Here is a 20328-nt window from a genome sequence, read left to right as displayed (position 1 = left end):
TGGCCCGAGAGGAGCCCAGGAGTGCGTACATCGTGCCAAGGATGAACTTTTCCTTCAAGTCCTCCAGAAACCACTAGAAGATTCGTGGAGGGGTGTTATATTTACGGGTTATATTATAGAAAGAACAGCCTGGTGGTAATGTAGCAGGTGGACTAGAGGAGCAAACAGGAGGTGAGGAAATGGGAGAGGAAGCTTCTGAAATATTATTATTATCAGAGAAATAATAAGGGTGGGAGCTGAGGCAGGGGAGACAGATTGGAAGGAGAAGAGGTGGAAAGACACTGGAAACAGGACAGTGTAGGGCTTAGGAGCTAGGCGTGTGGCATAACGGAGAGAAGTTGCACTGATGATATTTCAAAAGACAGGGAGGCGGGTTTGAGAAGAGTTTAGTTTTTACGTGCACAGTTTGAGTATTTGCAATGTGTGAAGAAATTAAAGTGACCGTTCAGCAGGCAGCTGGATGTGGGGGTGGAGGGCAGCTTGATCATTTGGTAGCTACCAGCGTGTCATTGGTAGTGAGAACAATTGGAAGAGATGAACCCAACCAAGGAAAATACAGAATGTAAGCCGAGAAAATAAAACCATGGGAACACCAATATTTAGAAACTGTTGGAGAAACAGTGGTCTGTGCAGGAGACTGAGAAAGAGCAGGCAGAAAAATGAGGGATAAAAACTGAGAGAGGAAAGATATTACAAAATTCAAAAGATCTTACAAAAGCCGGCAGAGTTCAAGGACAGAGGAAGTGGTGAGAGGATCAACTGTTAGAAAAAGCCCGAGAATGGCAAGGACTGACTCATTAGCTGAAGGACGTGGAACGAAGATAACCTTGTCATTTACTGATAATCTACCACCCTCGTGGCACGGAGAGAGTGTTTGAGAAAGTAGGAGAGACAGTGAGAGAGGAGACTGATTCCCACTAGATCTGAAAAGCGGAATCATCGGCGTTAAGTAACTTTCTCCAACAGCACAACCGACAAGGAGCTCTTCAGAGATGCAGACTAAGGTTGGAGTCAGTTCATTCCTATGGGTTTGCAGTCATGACTGCGTTTTTAACTTATTTAAATTTAAAAATTCAAACACTTACTACAGGACAGCAGAAACAAAAATGACCTATTCCTCCACCCCAATTCAAAATTTAACAAATATGTCTTTCCTATTTACTTACGATATAACCCAAAGGCCCAAGTCACCATTCCTGTCCCCCACGCACAGAGGGAATCACTCCTCTGAAACTGTGTTATTTCCACTCGTGCTTTTCTGTTTTCATGGCAGATGGGTGAGTTAATGCGCCACAAGAGGTTACACAGTACAGCTCTGAGTGTTTAACATTTTTTATGTTAAAATGGTGACGTTACCTTTTTTCTCTCAGCGATATGTTTTATGGACTTAATCTTACTGATGTCTGCAGGCCTAGTGTGTTCATGGGTGGGAAAGGGAAGTCAATATATTAACCTACGATTCTCAGCATAGACCCACTTTACCAGTAATTGCACACTAATTTGTAAACATGTTAATATGTTCACCCATTAATATTCATAACTTGCAGTTTCAATAGAACTAAAATGCTCTGGAGATTAAGATAAATGAGATATGATGGTGCTAAACCTGTCCACCATGAAATCATTGCCTTTCCTTCTAAAATGACAGTATTTTGGAAATTGTGTCTCTAATTATTTTCACATGAGAAGCTTTAAATGCTAAGCAGTTGCTACTCACTTTTAGATAAAGAAACTTTTCTAGGAAATTATGAAAATGTATTCCCCCCAAATATATATTTCTTTCATTAAGTCGTATCTAGCAAAATTTCAAATTTCAACTTTGAAATATGTGTTAACATTGATGAGTAGTAGTTTCTTATTTTTGGTACCTTCGGAAGTCATATTGTCCCAGAAATTTAAGTTTTAAGAGTATTAGAAATTAAAATATTTACTTTACTTTGAGCAAACCATAATTAGCAATGTAAACTTTAAGTGGGCACAGTGTTTGAGATAGAACATAATTGAGTGTTATTCTGAAGGCTGTATTTTTATTCAACATAAATGTGCAAAACCTGAAGAGTTAATGTAGCCAGATCATATGAAATCATTATTTAATTCTGTCAAACGCAATTCCTTGCTTTGTATGACATTCCCAGAAACATATTTCCACAGTTACCCCTACATTCATTTCTACACACAGTCCATACTTTCGAGTTTATATTTTTGAAGATGTTGAAATATTATAGAGAAAACTCTATATTTTTTCCTCACTACATGCTAGGAAATTGTTTTGTTTTTGTTCCTACTTGGGATGAACAGTTGTGTATCCGTTTTTAAACCTAAGCACAGACACAGTAACACATGTACCTGCAGTTGGAAATCTCGCCATTCACCAGTCTCACTTGGGCTAGTGATCCGGATTATTCTGACACCTCTTGGTGCCGCTTAAATAGCTTAGGTAGGTATTTTGTCACTTTTCCAACTGTGACTAAAAACAAATATATTTGACATGGCAACCACAGACATGCATACACACACAAACACACACCACACACATGGGAGAAGGGGAGTTGTGTGTGTGAGGGGTTGTATATTAATATTCACACATATATATTTATATATGTACATTACTTACATTAAAATATGTATATGTACATGTATATATATCATTATACAGAAAACAATATCACATGCACTCTACTCATTTCTATTTTATTACATGCCATTCTTTTACATTAAAAAAATGCATTTCCCAAGTCATGTGGTTAATTTTATGATCCACCACTGGCTTACAACTACCAGCTGGGAACACGGTGGCTGAGGTCATGGCAGCTTCAAGCGCACGTTGGCAGGTTCTAGCTGCAACCCCACAGCACTGTGCCAACATGGGGCTGTGCCGCTTAAACCACATCAGCTCTGCGGCAACATGGCCACAATCGATTGGCTTGCACGTATAGAAGAGTGATATGAGCTTGGTTCAACCAGGATTAATTGCATTGCTGTTATATAAACATAACTGCTGTCTTCTCTGATGGACGAATACTCAAGTTTTTAATAAAGAGGTAAATAAAAAACAACAATGATACTGTTTTGGAAAATGGATAAACACTGTCTAACTTTCACGTGCATCAATATATGTTTGTGATTAGCCTACAGAATAGCAACAAAAATATGTAATGAGCAGAGACTTGCTCTTGGGAATACCTGAAATTATTATGAAGGTGTAACATTCTCCAGGAAATAGTGTTAAGTGAAAAATCAAGGTTTGGAATCTACGGGAGGATATCATCTGTGTAAGAGAATGAGATAAAATATATGCGCACATGCATATATGCATACATGTATGCACACCTACACGCTTACTTTCTTTCATTTGCAAAAGGAAACTCCAAAGTCATAAATCAAAAGCTAAGGAAAAGAACTTCATGCTGTTTAACTTTTACCAAAACAAAGAAGATGGAAGGAGGGGAGGGAGGACTAACACTACAGAACCCCTGGTTGCGGATGCCTTTGTGGTGGGAACAGAGTGGGGATTTTGCATGAATGGACCTTGACAGTGTGGGCATCTGTGCTTCCGAAAGCAGCCAGCCAGGCACAGGCATCAGAATGCTTCCCAGAGACGTGTTGGCAAAGGCCACGGTGGAAGCCACCGCAATGGCTGTCCACAGGGGCTGATAAAGTCAATAATAACACATCCTTATACGGACCCTGTGCAGCCTCTACAGATAAAGGAGCAGAACGTCACGGCCTGTCCTACAGAGATGTGCTGTTCAGTGGAAAGGGACATTTTGGAGGAAAAGGCTTTGTCCCATTTTTGCACACAGGAGAACACTATGCGATTGCACAGACCAGGGTATCGCCTTAAAGAGGCGGAAGCCTGGAGGGATTCAACCCATCCCACTCACTGTGGTCACCTCTGGGGTGGGGGTGCCACAGCCCATGTGGGTGGAGGTGGTTTGAGAGGGAACGGCCACATTTCATTTCCTGTGTTCTGGCATCATTGTGGAGCACTTTTACACGTAGGTATTGATGGGATACTTAGGTAAGGACAGCGATGACCCCGTCTCCGTGCTGGTTATGCTAATGCCTCCCCGGTCTCTGTCTCCCCAAGGTGCCAGGCTGCCAACAAGACCTGCCCCGCCAACCACACATGGAACAGCCACATCTGCAGGTGCCTCGCTCAGCAGGATTTCATGTTCGCCTCCACCGCTGGAGACGGTAAGAGCGTGGTGGCTTTTAACTAGGAGCCAGGGCTCTCTCTGTGATTAGCACACACTTTCCTGTCAGATCCACATGCACGATGTTCCGATCATGAGAGCCTGCACTCGCTCGCTACGTGATGGGCCCTGGCTTGCCTCCCACTGGTGTGGCATTGACCGCTCCGGTACAGGAACACACATGTTTGTGCACAGCCCTGTGATGAACATGCCAGGGAAGATGCTGTCGATGCTTTTACTGCTTCACACCACCCCAGCCCCGAGTGAGGTGTAGTAACCATGTCCCGCCTGGTTGTCTAGACGCGGCCGATGGATTCCACGACGTCTGTGGCCCCCACAAGGAGCTGGATGAAGAGACGTGTCAGTGCGTCTGCAAAGGGGGGCTGCGGCCGGCCAGCTGCGGTCCCCACAAGGAGCTGGACAGAGACTCGTGCCAGTGCGTCTGCAAAAACAAACTCTTGCCCAGCTCGTGCGGGCCCCACAGGGAGTTCGACGAGAGCACGTGCCAGTGCGTGTGCAGAAGGGCCTGCCCGAGAAGCCAGCCCCTCAACCCAGCCAAGTGCGCCTGTGAATGTACAGAAAACCCCCAGAAGTGCTTCCTCAGAGGGAAGAAGTTTCAACCTCAGACGTGCAGGTGAGCAGTCGTCGTGAACCGTGGGTATTTCCCTTCCTGGAAATCGTTTTCTCAACTAAACGCAGTTTTCTCAACACAAACAGCAGCTGCTGGTTGCTAGCGTGGAGCCAGTAAATTCCGGAAGAGTCGTTCTGATAGTTTCCAACCAATGCCACACTTTCCAGGCCAGAAAGGAGGCCTGGGAATGCACACCAGATCCAAGCTCAGAGAGCACCGAGTCCTTGTCCCAGAAGCTGAGGTGGTGGCTCTCCACCCGAGCTGGACAGGTGCATGGGGCAGTCACCTGTGGAGCATTTTCCAGATGCAGCCAGGCCCTGGCTGGTGTTCTCAGTGGTCAGAGCATCGGCTGCTGCACCAAAGGGTCTTGGGTTTGATTCCTAGTCAAGGGCATGCACTTAGGTTGCAGGTTTGATCCCTGGCCTCCTAGGTGCGTGTGTAGGAGACAACCAATCTATGTGTCTCTCTCACATCAATGTTTCTCTCTTCCTCCCTCCTTCCCTCCCGCCCTCCCTCCATCTCTCCTTCCCTCCCTTCCACTCTCTTTAAAAATCAATGGAAAAATGTCCTCGGGTGAGGATTAACAACAACAAAAAACATACAACCGGGCATGCACACCTGCCTCCACCACAATTATGATTCCATCAGATGTGATTTAAGACACCTGTTCTAAGTGCAGAAAATAGCGTCCAAAATTTACAAAGGATAAGACATTGACAATTACTGTAGAATTGTATCTAAGCATAAAAATAGTTAAGCTAAGTGTTTAATGGAATTAGAGAAGTAAATTAATATGCTGTTGAAGGTTATTCAAGACTCCTTCCTTAAACCTTGAGTCTGCTCCCTTTTCACCAAGAAAATATGAGGCTTTTGGACCCGAATCCTGTTGGTGTGAGTCCTGAACTTGGTCCTCTCTATCCTGAGAATAAGGTGGTCGACTACTGAAGCCAGATTCGATGTTTGACATGTGCTCCCATGTTCCTTCAACATTGCTTCACCCATCATGCCTCTCTCTTCCTGACCTTTACACCTTAACTCTGTTGTCCTTTCCGCTCAAGTTATAAAAGCTCCCAAATGCCTTCTATCTTCTCAGCGTGTCCCTGTGTGCAGAGCTCACGTTAGCCACCGAGACCTGTCCTCCTTGCCAGAGATGCTCAAGGCTAGGCCTTCCGTATTTGGGTCCACCTCTTTCTTTTATTAAAATCTGAATTATTACATTTATTGGTGTGATGTTGGTTAATAATATTATATAAGTTTCAAGTGTATAATATTATAACACGTCACCTGTATATTGCATTGTGTGCTCATCACCCATCGTCTCGTCTCTTGCCATCACCATATATTTTACCCGCCCTCCCATCCCCCAGCCTTTCTGGTAACCACATAGTCACCTCTTTCATCTCTGAATTTTCTTTTTTTTTAAATATATTTTTATTGATTTCAGAGAGGAAGGAAGAGGGAGAGAGAGATAGAAACATCAATGATGAGCTAGAATTATTAATTGGCTGCCTCCTGCACGCCCCACACTAGGGATCGAGCCTGCAACCCAGGCATGTGCCCTGACCGGGAATTGAACCGTGATCTCCTGGTTCATAGATTGATGCTCAACCACTGAGCCACGCCAGCTGGGCCATCTCTGAATTTTCAACCAACGAATGGGGTTTGTGCCCTGGAATTCCACGATAGGTTTCTGTTTAAGGTATCAGTACACTCTTGGTTGCCAGATGCACTGGACAATTTGGTCTTTCTGGAAGCGGCCCTTTCTGTAGCTTTTCTTTAAGCTCTCTTCCTTTTTTGGCTGACATTACATTGCCCTTTCCTGGCATCTCTGAGTTTCAGATGTTTGCTCTTCATCACCTTCACTGCTTCTCTTCTTCTCTTTCATCCACTCTTCCCAGACAGCGGTGACGTTCTTTCAAGGATGACTATGCACAGGACTCCACGCTCTCATCCCATCTATTCACAGTTGCATCTCTGCATTGATGTTCATCAGTACTCTCTTCCTCAGTAAAGGAAGTGTCCATCTTTTTGTTCTCAAAAGCTCTGTGCTCTCATTTTCTGTTATATTTGAAGATCCGTCTACACTAGCATTTTAGCTGCTGCATAAGGAGATTCATTGAATCTACAGATACAATTGATGACATATATTTTCATTATTGTTTCAGAATACCTTACTGGAACCATTTTTTTTCTCTTTAGAATATTTTAAGCAATAACTATATTGAAATTTTACTTGCATATCTCTACTCAAATTACCAGGGTATTTAAAAAATGCAGAATATAGATATCAAATCTTATGAAGCCATTTTGTATATTGAGTCTTCTGAGTGAACCTAATTAGTATGTATTGAAAAAGCTGAAATTTGTATGCTTATAAAGTCTAACCAGTAATCATATTTTTTCTCTGGAATTCTTATGTTAGTAGAAGAGATTTGTATCATTGTATTTCTCTTAATAGTATATATGCTTCATAAAGATTTTTATTTACTGAAACTCTCCCTATGTTCACTTTTCTAGGGGTGTAATTCCAGGTTTCATGTATATATTGAAGCAAAAAATAATAATTTATACTTTGAAAATATTTACACCCATTTTTTCTTAATATTTATTCCAAAAGTGTGGTGGGCAGCATATACACATGCTTTGGTCCACTGCCTTGTTCAGTAACTTTCATTGCTCATTGAGAATGCTGTCTTTTTAAGTTAAGGAACAACAGTGGTCTTATGAAATTGCATTTGTATTTAGAAGTTTAAAAAAATCACATTTTAACTAGATGTGCTTCCGTTTCTAAAGCACAAGAAGTGAAGTGCTCGCATCAGCATCACATGTGTAGTTTTCTGCAGTGCACTGTGATTTCCGTGGCAGGCCATTTGCATTCTTCCCTGGGCACCCATCCCCATTCCCACATGTTAAGCAAACTCATATGCAAAAAAAAAAAAAAAAAAAAATCATCTTCAAAGATCTCTCCCATTCCTCAGAGCAACAGGGCTTTGGATGGGATTAGTTGTTAGATCATTCATTTTTTCACCACTGCTGGGAACTGGAAGTCCAGGGGTAGCAGAGAGGGGCCCCCAAGGGAAACTGTCCCTCCCTTTGTACATGGAGCCGAGGTGGGGAGCGGGGAGAGGGGGGGTGAGCCCCCACCATGCTGGCAGCTGCAGGTCCCGCAGATGGGAGTGAGGGTGGGGCTGCCCCTGAGGACCACAGTGCTGCCTGCAGATGGCTGGGTTGGGTCCCTTCAAAGCCCTGGTTCCCCGAAAGTCTCATGCTTATGTGGTCACCCTGAATCAGCAGACCCAGCAGTCACTTCCAACATTTCCGCTTCATCGACAAAGCAGAGAGCACTTCAGAAACACCATGCTGGCAGAGTCTCACTCTCCCATTTGTTACTTCAGCACCGAGACACGCTGAGGGCTGGGGGTCCCTTCCCCAGGGGAGTGGGCCCAAGCCATCAGTCGGACATCCCCCGAGGGCTCCCGGACTGCAAGAGGTGCAGGCCGGGCTGAGGGACCCCCGCCTGAGTGCATGAATCCCCCCCCCCAACCCCACATCGAGGATGTCCGTCTGTTCCATGCCTCCCTGCTTCGGGTCTTACTTGGTTGGCCCGTTCATTTTGCTCATTCCATTCCACAACTAAGAGAGATCATGTGAGATTTGTCTTTCTTGGTTGGGCTTAGTTCACTCGGGATAACATTTCCCAGGCCCCTCCGTGCAGTACGGTGCAGCTGTGACAAAGAGGGCTCTCCCTCCTCGCCGTGGTCTTTAACCAGAGTGTGTGTCTCTGCTTCCCTAGCTGTTACAGACGGCCGTGCACCAACCGGCTGAGGCCCTGCGAGCCGGGCCTGGCGTTCAGCGAGGAGGTGTGCCGCTGTGTGCCCGCCTACTGGAAGAGGCCGCACGGGAACTGAGGCGGACTGCTCCCCGGCGCCCCGCTTCTGCCGTGGAAGACTGTGCTCCCCCTTTAGGACTGTCTGTGGACAGAGCGGCGTGTGTGGGGCCACGGCGACAGGGACAGCCGTCGGTGGGTGTTTCCCGAGCCACGTGGATAACGGCACGGGAACGGCCCCAGCTCATCTGCAAAGACCTCTCAGAAACACTGGTTTTCTGCCAAGGACCGAATAGCCGAGGTTTTCCTGTTGTGATTTAAAAAAAAAAAAATGACTATATAATTTATTTCCACTAAAAATATTGTTTCTGCATTCATGTTTATAGCAATAACAATTGGTAAAGCTCACTGTGATCAATATTTTTATATCATGCAAAATACGTTTAAAATAAAATGAGAATTGTATTATAAACTGCTGAGTTCGGTCTGTTACCATCTTTGTTGTAAGTAGGACTTGATATTATGGACCATTCACCCCCCCTAACCCCCACCCTTTTTCTTTTTCTCTAACCAGATGTCAGACTGGGCTTGTGATAAAAATCTGAACCTACCAAAGAAACTTCCACACGGATAACAGTTGCTATTACATTTTAATTGATCTCAACATTTTCACGATGACAAACATTTTAGCACATGATGCTCTTGAATTTATAACCAAATGAATCCATAAAGAACATACCATCTGATAAGGCAGTCTGCTTAGCGTGTCCATGTGATGGAGTTATTCCGGGCACCGGGGCACTCGGACCCCTAACTCTGGGTGTGAGCTCTCTCTGGATCTGGTGAGTCATGTTTAGTGTCGATACATTTTTAAATACATTAATTTTTTAGCTAATGCAGAGGAAAAAAAATCCAAGTTTTGAATGATCCCCCGAAGGCTCTGTAACTTGATACAACAGCTGTTATAAGTTATCAGCTTAAAAGTCATCTAAACTATGTGTTGACAATTAGTTTCTCAGAAGATAGGGGTAAGCCAGCAAACCCCTGGGCCAAATATTAAAGCGCGAAGCGTGCCAGAAAAAAAGGCATTTAACTTGTCCCTGGAGATGTAATCATTTGGGCCAAAAGCAGAAGGAACATGGGCAAAGACAAGACATTGCCGGTGGTGCTCAGGCAACTTTATGCGGGCCGTGAAACCTCACTTCCCTCCACTGTAGCAACTGAGCTTTGTGGTGCCAGCTAAGGGGTGGGCCGGAGAGAAAGCCGGACAGTTCTGTGCAGTGTTAGCAAGACCGCCTCAGCAGAGGCTGAAAGACACAGTGAACATGCTATACACGGGCCTCGAGCCCCCAGACCCCAGCCCGGGCAATCTGCAGGACGAAGACAGAAGACGCTGAGGCACCAGGGACCACATCGGGGTCTTGGGAAGTCTGTACACAGAATCGTGGCCCAGAAACAATGCTGTGTCCTTCGCTGGAAAGACTCGAGGGGAAAAGATATTTTTTAAGCGGTTGTATAACCTCTAGCTTCCAGACTTTTTTTTTCTTTTTTTTTTGGAAAGGGGTTTTGACATTGGCTGACTGATGGAATGAAAGAGATTCCAGTATTAGAATTTCTAAAAATAGCTGTGTTCTCTACATCCACGCTAACTCCCAGCAGAGTGTGGGTGGCGGCCACGAGACGGCACGCCCTGGCATCCCGGGGCGCATCTCTCCGAGGGGGGCAGACAGGGCCCACTCTGGTCTCGCTCTCAGGAGGAGACCCTGCTCAGGAGGACCAGTCCCGGGGGGAGGGGGGGAGGGCAGGGGGAGGACAGCAGAAGCGCAGGTGGGCTGAGCTAGTAGTGTTGCTGGAGGGCCTGGCCCGTGCTCACCCCCAGGGGTGCTACCCTTCTGCACTTCCCCGGGCAGACTTTTCACAGGATGCTGTTTAGGGACTTGGCCTTCTGAACTGAAGATGAGCGTTGCGCATCCCTTTGCTATGGTGGAAGAGAGGCATTGGAGAGTCTGGTTTTTATGTCGATGAATTCTAGAAAATTCTGAATAAATCCGATTATTGTATCAGGAAAAAATGCCTTCAGTACACCCAGAACACTGTTTGAGGCGGTCAGTGACACTTGATAAAGTAAACACTGGCTTTCTCTGACCTTGGCTTTTTGTAGATGGGATATTTCCTAAAGGGCAAGTTCTGTTAACTTGCCTGTGGTTGAGGGTTGAGGGTTTGGAAATCTCTGTAAAAACCAGAGCTTCCCACGCGCTCTTCTCCTCGCTCCGCAGCTCTGAGCCGGTGCCTGGGGAGGCACGCGTGACGGGGAGCCGGCGGGGCACAGGTTCTCATCCCGCCTCCTCGGCGGGCGGGCAGCTTCCAGGGAGCAGGGGAGGAAGGGCCTGTGCAGGGGGCCCACCCGCTGCCTCTCAGCTGCACCCCCTCCCGCACCCGGGAGGACAGGCTGCTAGGACTGCGGGGAGCCCCATCCTTGAGAACAGCGACCCCATTAGGAGGAAATGTGAATCTTTTTTAAATGTTTTATGTAAAAATCATGAGTAAACTATCCCCCAAAACTCTAATGCTAACTGGTTTGGACAGCTCAAAGCCCCGGCATCGGATCAAAGGGTCACCTGGGGAGACTTGGGAAAATGTCTTTCAGCTGCTGAGAAGGTCCACATGTTGGGAAAACAGCACCGAGACTTTCCACAGAACGGCAGAAGGGAGGGCTGTCCCCGGGCCCGGTGCACACACACTACCGCGCGCGGTCCAGACCGGCTGTGGGTGCAGAGCCCCATTCCGACGGCCCGGCTTCCTTAGACCTCAGCCTGGTGTCCACCACCTGGGAACAGAGGCCGGTGCCGAGGCTGCCGGGAGCTCACCCACTGCTGACCACACCCGGGCCTGGTGTCCACTCCTGGCCTGGTGTCCACTCCCGGGCCTGGTGTCCACTCCCGGGCCTGGTGCCCACTCCGGGCCTGGTGTCCACTCCGGGCCTGGTGTCCACTTCGGGCCTGGTGTCCACCACCTGAGAACAGAGGCCGGTGCCGAGGCAGCCGGGAGCTCACCCACCGCTGACCACGCATCAGGCTTGAAGAGACGTGACTGTGCACACTGACACATAACTATCAGTTAGATAGAAAGGATGGCGAAACACCATTAAAAACGTCCTTTAAGTTCACAAAATAATGAGTAGCTGGATAAGAGACTTCAAAATTGCCTCAATCAAAATACTTAATTTTATGAACACAATGTGTACACACTTCTAAAAGGAAAAAAAGAGCCGAAACCGGTTTGCGGGCGTCGGCCTGCGGACTGAAAGGTCCCAGGTTCGATTCTGGTCAAGGGCATGTACCTTGGTTTTGGGCACATCCCCAGTGGGAGGTGTGCAGGAGGCGGCTGCTGGATGTTTCTCTCTCACCGATGTTTCTAGCTCTCTATGTAAAAAATCAATAAAATACATTAAAAAAATAAAAATAAAAAAATAAAAGGAAAAAAAGGACTTCCATGTGTTCTCAGCACACCGCTCTGTCTGACTTTGGAACACTAGTGCGTTGTTCAAGCTGTGACATTTTTTTCCATCATTTTAAGGCAGCTGCGCATTTTTCTTAATCTTTTTAAAAATTAATTTTGCTCTATTTCAAATGCACAGATTTCAATTAAGTAGCAATTCTGTTTTGAGAATGTTATTAGGAATGCAGCTCGGTGGCTGACAGGGCCATTCAGTGCGGAAAAACCCAGCCAATCCTTCTCTTGGGTGCCAGTGTCAAATCCGTGAGTACTTGGCGAGGAGACTTCCCAGAGCCCAAGTTCATGTGCCACAACTGAGCCCTCCACACCGGCCACGCTTACACCTCCTGTCTCCTTTCTCTGACAGCCCACCCCCCAGGCGCTACTGTTCTCTCTTTATCTCTTACAAATCTTAAACGATGACCTTCAACCCCGACTCCTATTCCCAGCTCCCGATGTTTCTTGTCAACAATATTTGTACTGTCACTGCTCAAGGATAAGCTTTCCCAGGAAGCAGACAGGCCTGGGAGTGGCCGCTTCCCCCATTCCGATGCCCAGCTTAAGGCAGCCTCTCCTGATTTTGATGACATTTGCGTTTCATGGGGCCCCCAGTAAATGAGGGGTCATAGACTCGCCTTGGGACACGCTAATAAAGGGGGGGGGGGGAGAAAGGAGGGAAGGGAATGAAGAAAAGGTGAAAATAGGAAGAAAGAACAGGAAAAAATAAGAAAAGGTCAGAAGGGGAATCGAGAGAAAAAGCAGGCCCGCTAGAATTTTAAAGAAAAAATGAAGATGTCCCCGGACCTGTTGGGATGGGGTGGGGGCTGGGGGGGTTGGGGGGGGGGAAGGTGAGGCCAGTTCTGGACGTGCGTGGGGCATTTCTGCAGCTTGTGGCCGGGAGTGGCAAAGGCAGGGTGCTAGTGTCTTGCGCAGCCCTTGCCTGGAAGGATGGTGATGAGTAAATGCCGGGGCCGTCATCTGGAAAGGTCAAGGGGAACCCTGATGTAAGACACGGGGCGGCATTTACTGGCGCCCATGGACTCTGAATGCCGCGTCTGTCACCGTCATTCCTGCGGTGGCCAGTTGCTTTGGAGAAGGTCTTGGGGAAACAAAGAATGTCCTCATCCCTGCATTTAAGCTGATGCCTTCATCGGCCACTTCAGATCACACGACAATGTCATGGGGATTTCCCCCTACGTGATATGACTGGTGTGGCCTGTGTGTGAGAATGGCCAACTCTGTTCTCCCTGCTGCATTTGGGGGCGGGGGGGGCGGGGGGCGGGGGCGGTGACGATGCGGCCGGCAGGGCACAGGAATGAGAAGTCTCCCTTCATCCAGAGGGTGGTTCGCCCCTTCGGGTCTCTGGGGAAGCTAGACGCCCACGGGCTGCACCTGAGACAACTCCAGGAGTTTCCGTGAGGCCTATGGTGTCTCTACGGGTTGCAGCCGTCGGCTTCCCATGTTTATGGAAAAGCACTGGTTGCTCTGAACTGCTAGCGGTTTCTCCTGAGACAGGCAGCGCCCACAGGACACCGCGGGCAGGTGATCATGCGTGGCGCCTTCTTCCTCTTCGCCAGCAACACCCTGTGTGTGCTCCGCAGCATCCCAGGCCGGCACCGCCCTTCCCTCCTCATCCCACCAGAGCTGCCTGACCTGATCTGTTTTATGTCAAGATATTGAGGGGGAAAGATATGATTTTTTTAAAAGGCCCTTTGAAAATTCTTTTTTCAAATGTTCTAAAACATGACACTTACCTTCTAGAACTACCTGACCAAGCTCTTGCTCTCTGCCGAAGCCACATTTCCCACAGGTGCAGCTGTGGGCGCAGTCTCAACAGAACCCTGGAGCATGCCCGTGCCTCTTCCTGACCTGGGAGCCAACCTGTGGCCACCCCGAGCGAGGTGACCGAGCTCTCAGCCGGTGAGGGACAGCACCCCCAAGCAAAGAGCCCTGGCTAAAGAATGCTCCACAGATAATGTATGGGGAAACCATAAATTCAGGTAGGTTTTAATTCAGTTTTGTTTTTTTTAAATTACACTCAATTAACAGCCTTTGATCAAAGCTAAAACAGAACTCAACATGAGCTGGGCTGGCCCATGGTCTGGGCTGGATTTATAACCAGCTCCTCCCTGTGAGCCACGAGGCATTATTCTTGGGCCACATTCCTATGAGTTGATTCTCTTTCCCCTTGTGCCGCGTTGTTTACCAGGACTTTGAACCTGCGAACAATAGAAGCCGCCCTCATCTAGACACGCGGGATTGCTGTCAGAGGGCTGGTGTGAACTCAGCTCTTCTTACACACACTTTGCCCTGTCTTCATCTGCTCAGCTGCTGTAACAGATACCACAGACAGCAAGCTTACGCTACAGCAAGCTATTTCCTCTCGGTTCTGGAGGCTGGAAGCCCAGGGTCGAGGTGCCAGCAGGGCTGGTTTCTGGTGCGAGCGAGCGATCGAGCTGTCCCTCTCACTGCGTCCTCACTGGGTCTCCCCTCTGTGCTGTGCTGGGAACGAGATTTCTGGTGTCTCCTCCTGCTCCTATAAGGCCACCAGTCCTTTTGAATCAGAGCCCCGCCCTTAGGACCTCACTTAACCTCCAGTTGCTACCCTAAAGGTCCCATTTCTAAATGTGGTGACATCGGGGGTTAGGGCTTCAACGTATGGATTTGGAGGGGACACAATTCAGTCCATAGCAGCCCCCTCTTCATAGACAAATGTTCATTGTTAAGAAAGAGTTGACTCTTATTCAAATGCTTTGAGACCAAGAAAAGGATTTCAAGGCAGACAGTGCCCCTGAGCAGGGTTGTGTGTGGATGGAGGGAAAAGTAACTGAGATCTGCAGAGAGAACGATGAATCCCACAACAGCCAAGCTATACCTGAAACTCCACCTGAGAGAGTGGGTTGAAAAATAGGCTAACTGAGCTGTGTGTAAAAAATGGTAAGATAGCTGTATATAGAAGCCAGATTTCACTCACAAGTTGGGTCTTCACTTTAACTGCCTCCTAGTTGGTACATCGAGGTACTTCATAGTGTAACAAGCTTCCGCCGGCCAGATGCCTGGTGCTTTCAGATATTACAGGACAGTTGTTAAACTGGCAGGAGATACCTGGGGATAACGGTGGCCGCCTAGGGTTTTTTCAAGCGAAAGCTAGAAGCTGCTCAGCCCAGTCAGCACTGAGAGTCTACGGGTGACCAAGACTCAAAGCCACAGTGTTGGTTTCAGAGTAGTTAACATTTTGGTTGCTGATTGAACGATTGGCCAATGTGTCCACGTTAAATTCGTGCTTGATCCACAAAAAACCCTCAAGAAGTAACTTCAATCATCCTTGTTTGGTAGTTTCAAATGCCAACTCCTCTTTTTAACTTGAACTAAAGTTAAATTCAGAAATTCAGCCTCACTTACAAAAAACAGCAAAGTTCTGAGACATCAACTGTCGGTATCCAGCCAAGTATCAGAAGATCAAGGTAAGTATTCTGAGAATGAAGGGCACTTTGAACATTGTAAATTTTCTGTAAAAAAAAATACAGACAGAATGAAAAATGAAACGTGAAAAAAATTAAGATGCATTTGAATAATGACATGAAGTTACAAATAAACTTTGTGTTCAAATTTCTACTTGGTTAAGAATTTCCCATACTATTTTGGCAAGAATTGCCTTCATTTTTAAGGAAATGCACTTTCCTCAAAAAAACTTAGAAAGTCAGTGTAAGTCAGCGCTTTTCAAACATTAACTCATAGAGAATTTTCCCTGCATTTGGGAAAGACAACATGATCTGGAAAATGTCACAACCGTGTCCCTGGGCTCCCACAGGAGGCAACACCAGGTCCTTAATATGTAACTTGCTTGTGAGATCAGATCAACCGGCTGTTGGAGGAAAAATACCATTCCTCAGAACTAGAGATGTTGGGCGTTCTGACCCATTTCTAGCAGATTTGAATTTAACTTTTTACTCTTTCTCTCCTTGAAAGGAAATACATTTATAGAGATGTACTAAAATCCGAGTACCTTTTCTAAAAGATGAACAACAGAAGGCTCAATGTGGTTCAAAAAACAGTTTGCTCAATGCATATAAGCCTAATCAATGGACACAGACAACAGGGGGGTGAGGGAATGAGTAGGGGGGGTAGGGGGGGTAATGGGGGAATAAGGACACATATGTAACACCTTAATCAATAAAGAAATTAAAAAAACAAAAAACAAAAAAAACAGTTTGCTCAAAAAGTTAAAGTTTAAAGTATAGAATTATAAGAGCTTAGAGGAGAGGAGGTAATAATTTTAAAGTAAAACTATAGAAATCTCCTGGCCAAAGAGTGTGTGCATATGTAATTTTAAAAATGCTAAGAGGCAAATTAAAAGTAAATCAGGACTCTAGTGTTAATAAAAATATAGAGCATCCTTCATATAGTACAAACCCCAAGTAAGTCTAAATGTTGTTAACAAACTTCAACTTTCAGGTGATAACTTTTATTTTACTCTTATCATATAATATTCTCTCCTATAATGACACATTGGGGAAATAAGCTGGTCTTGAAGTAAAATATTCATCTATTCAAATTTTGATTAGAACCTTGGCATTAACTTTGGCAATAGGTATGGAATGTATGAGGTGCTTATTGGTCCAAGATTAAAGACCTTGAAATAATAAGGGTCTTCAGACTGCTTGTGGTATAATGTGTGTCTGAAGACTGGAATCTATTGGAATTGGAAGAGACTTCTACAGATAAACTGAACTCTAGTTGGTGGTTGATTAATCTAAGGGGTTAAGGATCATTAAGCATGCTTTAATTATAATTTCCTTTTTATGTACATGATCCACTAACTAGGCTGTTGTTGTAGTAACAAGATCTTGTCATTTGCATTGGATATTGGATTCCCTCCTTGTACAAAACTTGCGATGCTTTGTATATTTTGGAATTTTTATTATATCAAAGAGACTCAGAAATTAAAGTCACTTACAAAGCAATCTGAAAAAATATTCTTCTGTTACATTTGCCCTAAACCTTGCTAGTTGGTGGCTCAGATCTAACAGACACCCTGTTATAATCGGCTCTCCTTGACAGAGCTTTTCCAAAGCATTTAATGTTTTCTTAGAGTTTATATTAATTTTTCCATATACCATGGTTACTTTCATTGAAAAACATTGAATAATTATGCATTCATTCATTTCACATAGTATCTTACAATATGGAGATGACCAAGTTTGGGTCATATAATTCCATAAGCATTTAGAAAAAAAGCAATTATTTTTTTTAAATTAAAATAGACACATGCATTATTAAAAGACTTCAAACTATGGACTAAATGCTACCTTTTCACTTTTCAAGGTTTCCATCAAATATATAAGGACAAACAAAAATATCTAGTCAAATGTATGCAGATAGAGGACATGAAACTAATAGTGTAATTTTGAGGGTCAGTGGGTTGTCTTTCTAGATTTTCTCCCCTTATACCTTTCCAGGGGCTGCAATGCTCAGGCCCTACTCCAGATTAACAGCCTAACCTCTGAACCTTTTAATTTCCGAGTCCTTTGTTCGTCATTTCCCGCACCTACACTCTCCCCTCTCAACTCTGAGGAAAGCAGCTCCAAGCTTCTCCCTAGGAAACATCAGAATAATGTGTCTGGTCGAAAGCTGACGGAGCCTGTTAAAAGCTGATGCTCCTCGGGATAAAGGAATAATCCAGGAACTGGAATGTAACCTCTGATCCCTTTGAACCACGACATTGGCCTTCCGGTTACATGGCCATTTACATTTTCTAAACAGAAGCCAAGTGCGTTGTACGCAACAGTCCATTTAAAACATGATACTTGGCAACCTTTTATGTATTTTTCTTCCTGTAATGCTGTTAGAAACAGTAGTCATATTTGAAAGGAAGGGCCATCGCAGAAATCACCTAAAATTTTGTTTTTCTCTCTCTTGCCCTGTTTATTCCTCTTTTTCTGAGAAAACCGAGACCCCTGCACCTCGGAATGTGCCCCTTTGCTGTGGAACCATATGCTTGAAGCAGTCGTAAGCTGTCAAGCTTGATTTTAATAAATAATTTTTAGTAAGTCTCTAACCATGATTGCAATTTTGTGTTGGCTCCTTCTTCAGACTAAAATATACAAAGGTTAATATATCCGTTTTTCTTTATCACCAAAGGAATCCGATGGTTTTTCTGTCCGTAGGTTTATTGCGAGTGAAATGCAGGAGTTTCAGGACTGCAGACAGCACCTTATCCAGCGGTCCTGACAGGATATTGCCACATTTTCCTGACTTTGTGCTCTCCCATGTGCAGCCTGCCTAACTAGCCTGCTTTTTTTAAATAACAAAACAACCTAAATTCCCCATGGCCTCGTGAGCTTCGGCACCACTGAGCTCCATTTATAATAAACCAGACGTGTCCACGTCATTTCATATTCTCGGCCGTTTTTCTCCATAGCCAAGTCATCTCCACCAGTTAAGTTTTGAGATCATATCTAAAAAGAAAATCTCAGTTGCCTCCCACGAAAGGAATGGGTTTCACTTAAATGTTTCCTGTTTTCCATATATTGCCTGATGGAACTATTGTGTACAACACAAAGTCTGCTTCAGTGAGAAGCTAAATTGTCACAATTAAATTTCAGCTCAAGCCGTAGAAAAAAGGCAAGAAAAGGTGAAAAAGAGGGTGGATGCTGTTCTTAGTTGGGAGGTTGGAATGTGCTGCATTGTGGTCCAGGACCTTCGTCATTGGACTGACAAGTTAGTTGAAGGCATGGTTCAAAGATCAAACAATCGACAGATGAGGAAATTCCATCTATTTTTGTCATTGGCAGCCTTAAATAAATTGAAATATTGGTCACAAGAATCTATCTGCGTCTATACGGGAGGCATCATACCCAAAGCCATCTACCAGGTTGAATGATATGACATGAGAACCACCCTGCTTAGGATCAGAGCATTTCCAAAATGAATCCAGTTTAACAGAAGCCTCCAGCACCTGCTTGTGTACATGGTCGGCATACAAGTTAATGATGTTGATTTTTTCAACTACCTGTTTAATTATGAAGGGTGTATTTTTTGCCCATTAGAGTGATGTGCTTTTAAGTCAAGCTGGAATGAACATGTTTAACACAATATCCACTTTCTTCTATTCGGTGTTTTTAATCTTAAAGAACTACATTGTCTGATGTTCATATTGCAACATTTTTCATTTAGTTTGCAATTGCCTCATTGTTTTCAATATTTCTTGACCCACTTGGTTTAAGTGTGTCTCCTGAAAACAGCATATGCGTTTTATTCCGAATAGAAAAGTTCGGATTCATTCATATTTTATTAAAGTCATATATAATTGGATATATTTTCCACCTTACTTGATACTGTCATTTCCTTTTTATCTTAGTTTTGTTGGTGTTACCATAGGTAGCTAGGTATTGATAATGGGAAGAGATCAGGGAAGTCAGATATTGTTGAGCATAGTCAACTGGGGACTCAGAGCCTGCTTGCTTCACCAGGCTACAGCTTCACATTCCCCCCAGGGAACCACCAGTCCATTCACCAGATCACTGGGGGTAAGGATAGAACAAAGAGGGAGATAAGTACAGGCAAAATAAACTCAATATGGTGCTGGGGGAGGTGCTTGACCCTAGAGGCCTGTCTGTCTAACCTGGGAAAAAGATCATTGGCTAGGGGGTAGAGCCAGTGCAAGTCCAGAGAAACTTAGGAAGTTGGTGGATTATTTTGAAAAAGCTCCTGGTTAAAAGCCCAAGAGAACAAAGAAGTTCTCTCTCTCTTTCTCTCTCTCTCTCTCTCTCTCTCTCTCTCGCTCTCTCTCTCTCTCTCTTTCTCTTTCTCTTTGTCTCTTGTTAATGACCCACACTCTCCTATTTGTTCGCATTCTCTCTTGCCTGGAAATATGCCGAACATGTGGTTCAGCAGCTACCCGGACCTTCAGGAGACTTCGTTGGCTCCAACGGGCTAAGCTTAAATATGAAACAGAAACTCTGCACGCTGGCTTTTATGTTGGCCCTGTTGACGACATGCTTGCATTTTCTTCTATGGTGGAACAGAGAGAGATGGGACATTGGAAGCCCAGTGTCAGCATCACAAATAAACCATGTTGCCACCACACCACAATCTCCTGCATGTAGGACCTTGGAATTCTTTCCTCTTGATTCTGAAGAAGAGTCTAATTTCTACCAATAGCAGCATGATCAACAAAA

At 45.1% G+C, this 20328-nt stretch overlaps 1 protein-coding gene across 1 annotated transcript in view; it reads left to right on the top strand.

Annotated features, from left to right (window-relative positions):
- VEGFC (vascular endothelial growth factor C) overlaps positions 1-9114 on the top strand; it is an 80170-nt gene extending 71056 nt beyond the window's left edge. Inside the window, exons 5-7 of the mRNA XM_079779395.1 lie at positions 4091-4197; positions 4497-4830; positions 8621-9114. Coding sequence (XP_079635521.1) covers positions 4091-4197; positions 4497-4830; positions 8621-8735 — 556 coding nt within the window. The 3' untranslated portion in view covers positions 8736-9114. The remainder of the gene's footprint in view (positions 1-4090; positions 4198-4496; positions 4831-8620) is intronic.
- Positions 9115-20328: the final 11214 nt, after the last annotated feature.

This window comes from Cnephaeus nilssonii, assembly GCF_951640355.1.
Source record: "Cnephaeus nilssonii genome assembly, chromosome: 8".
Taxonomy (NCBI): domain Eukaryota; kingdom Metazoa; phylum Chordata; class Mammalia; order Chiroptera; family Vespertilionidae; genus Cnephaeus; species Cnephaeus nilssonii.
Note: the sequence above shows the minus strand (reverse complement) of the source record. Positions and strands in the feature narration are given on the sequence as shown.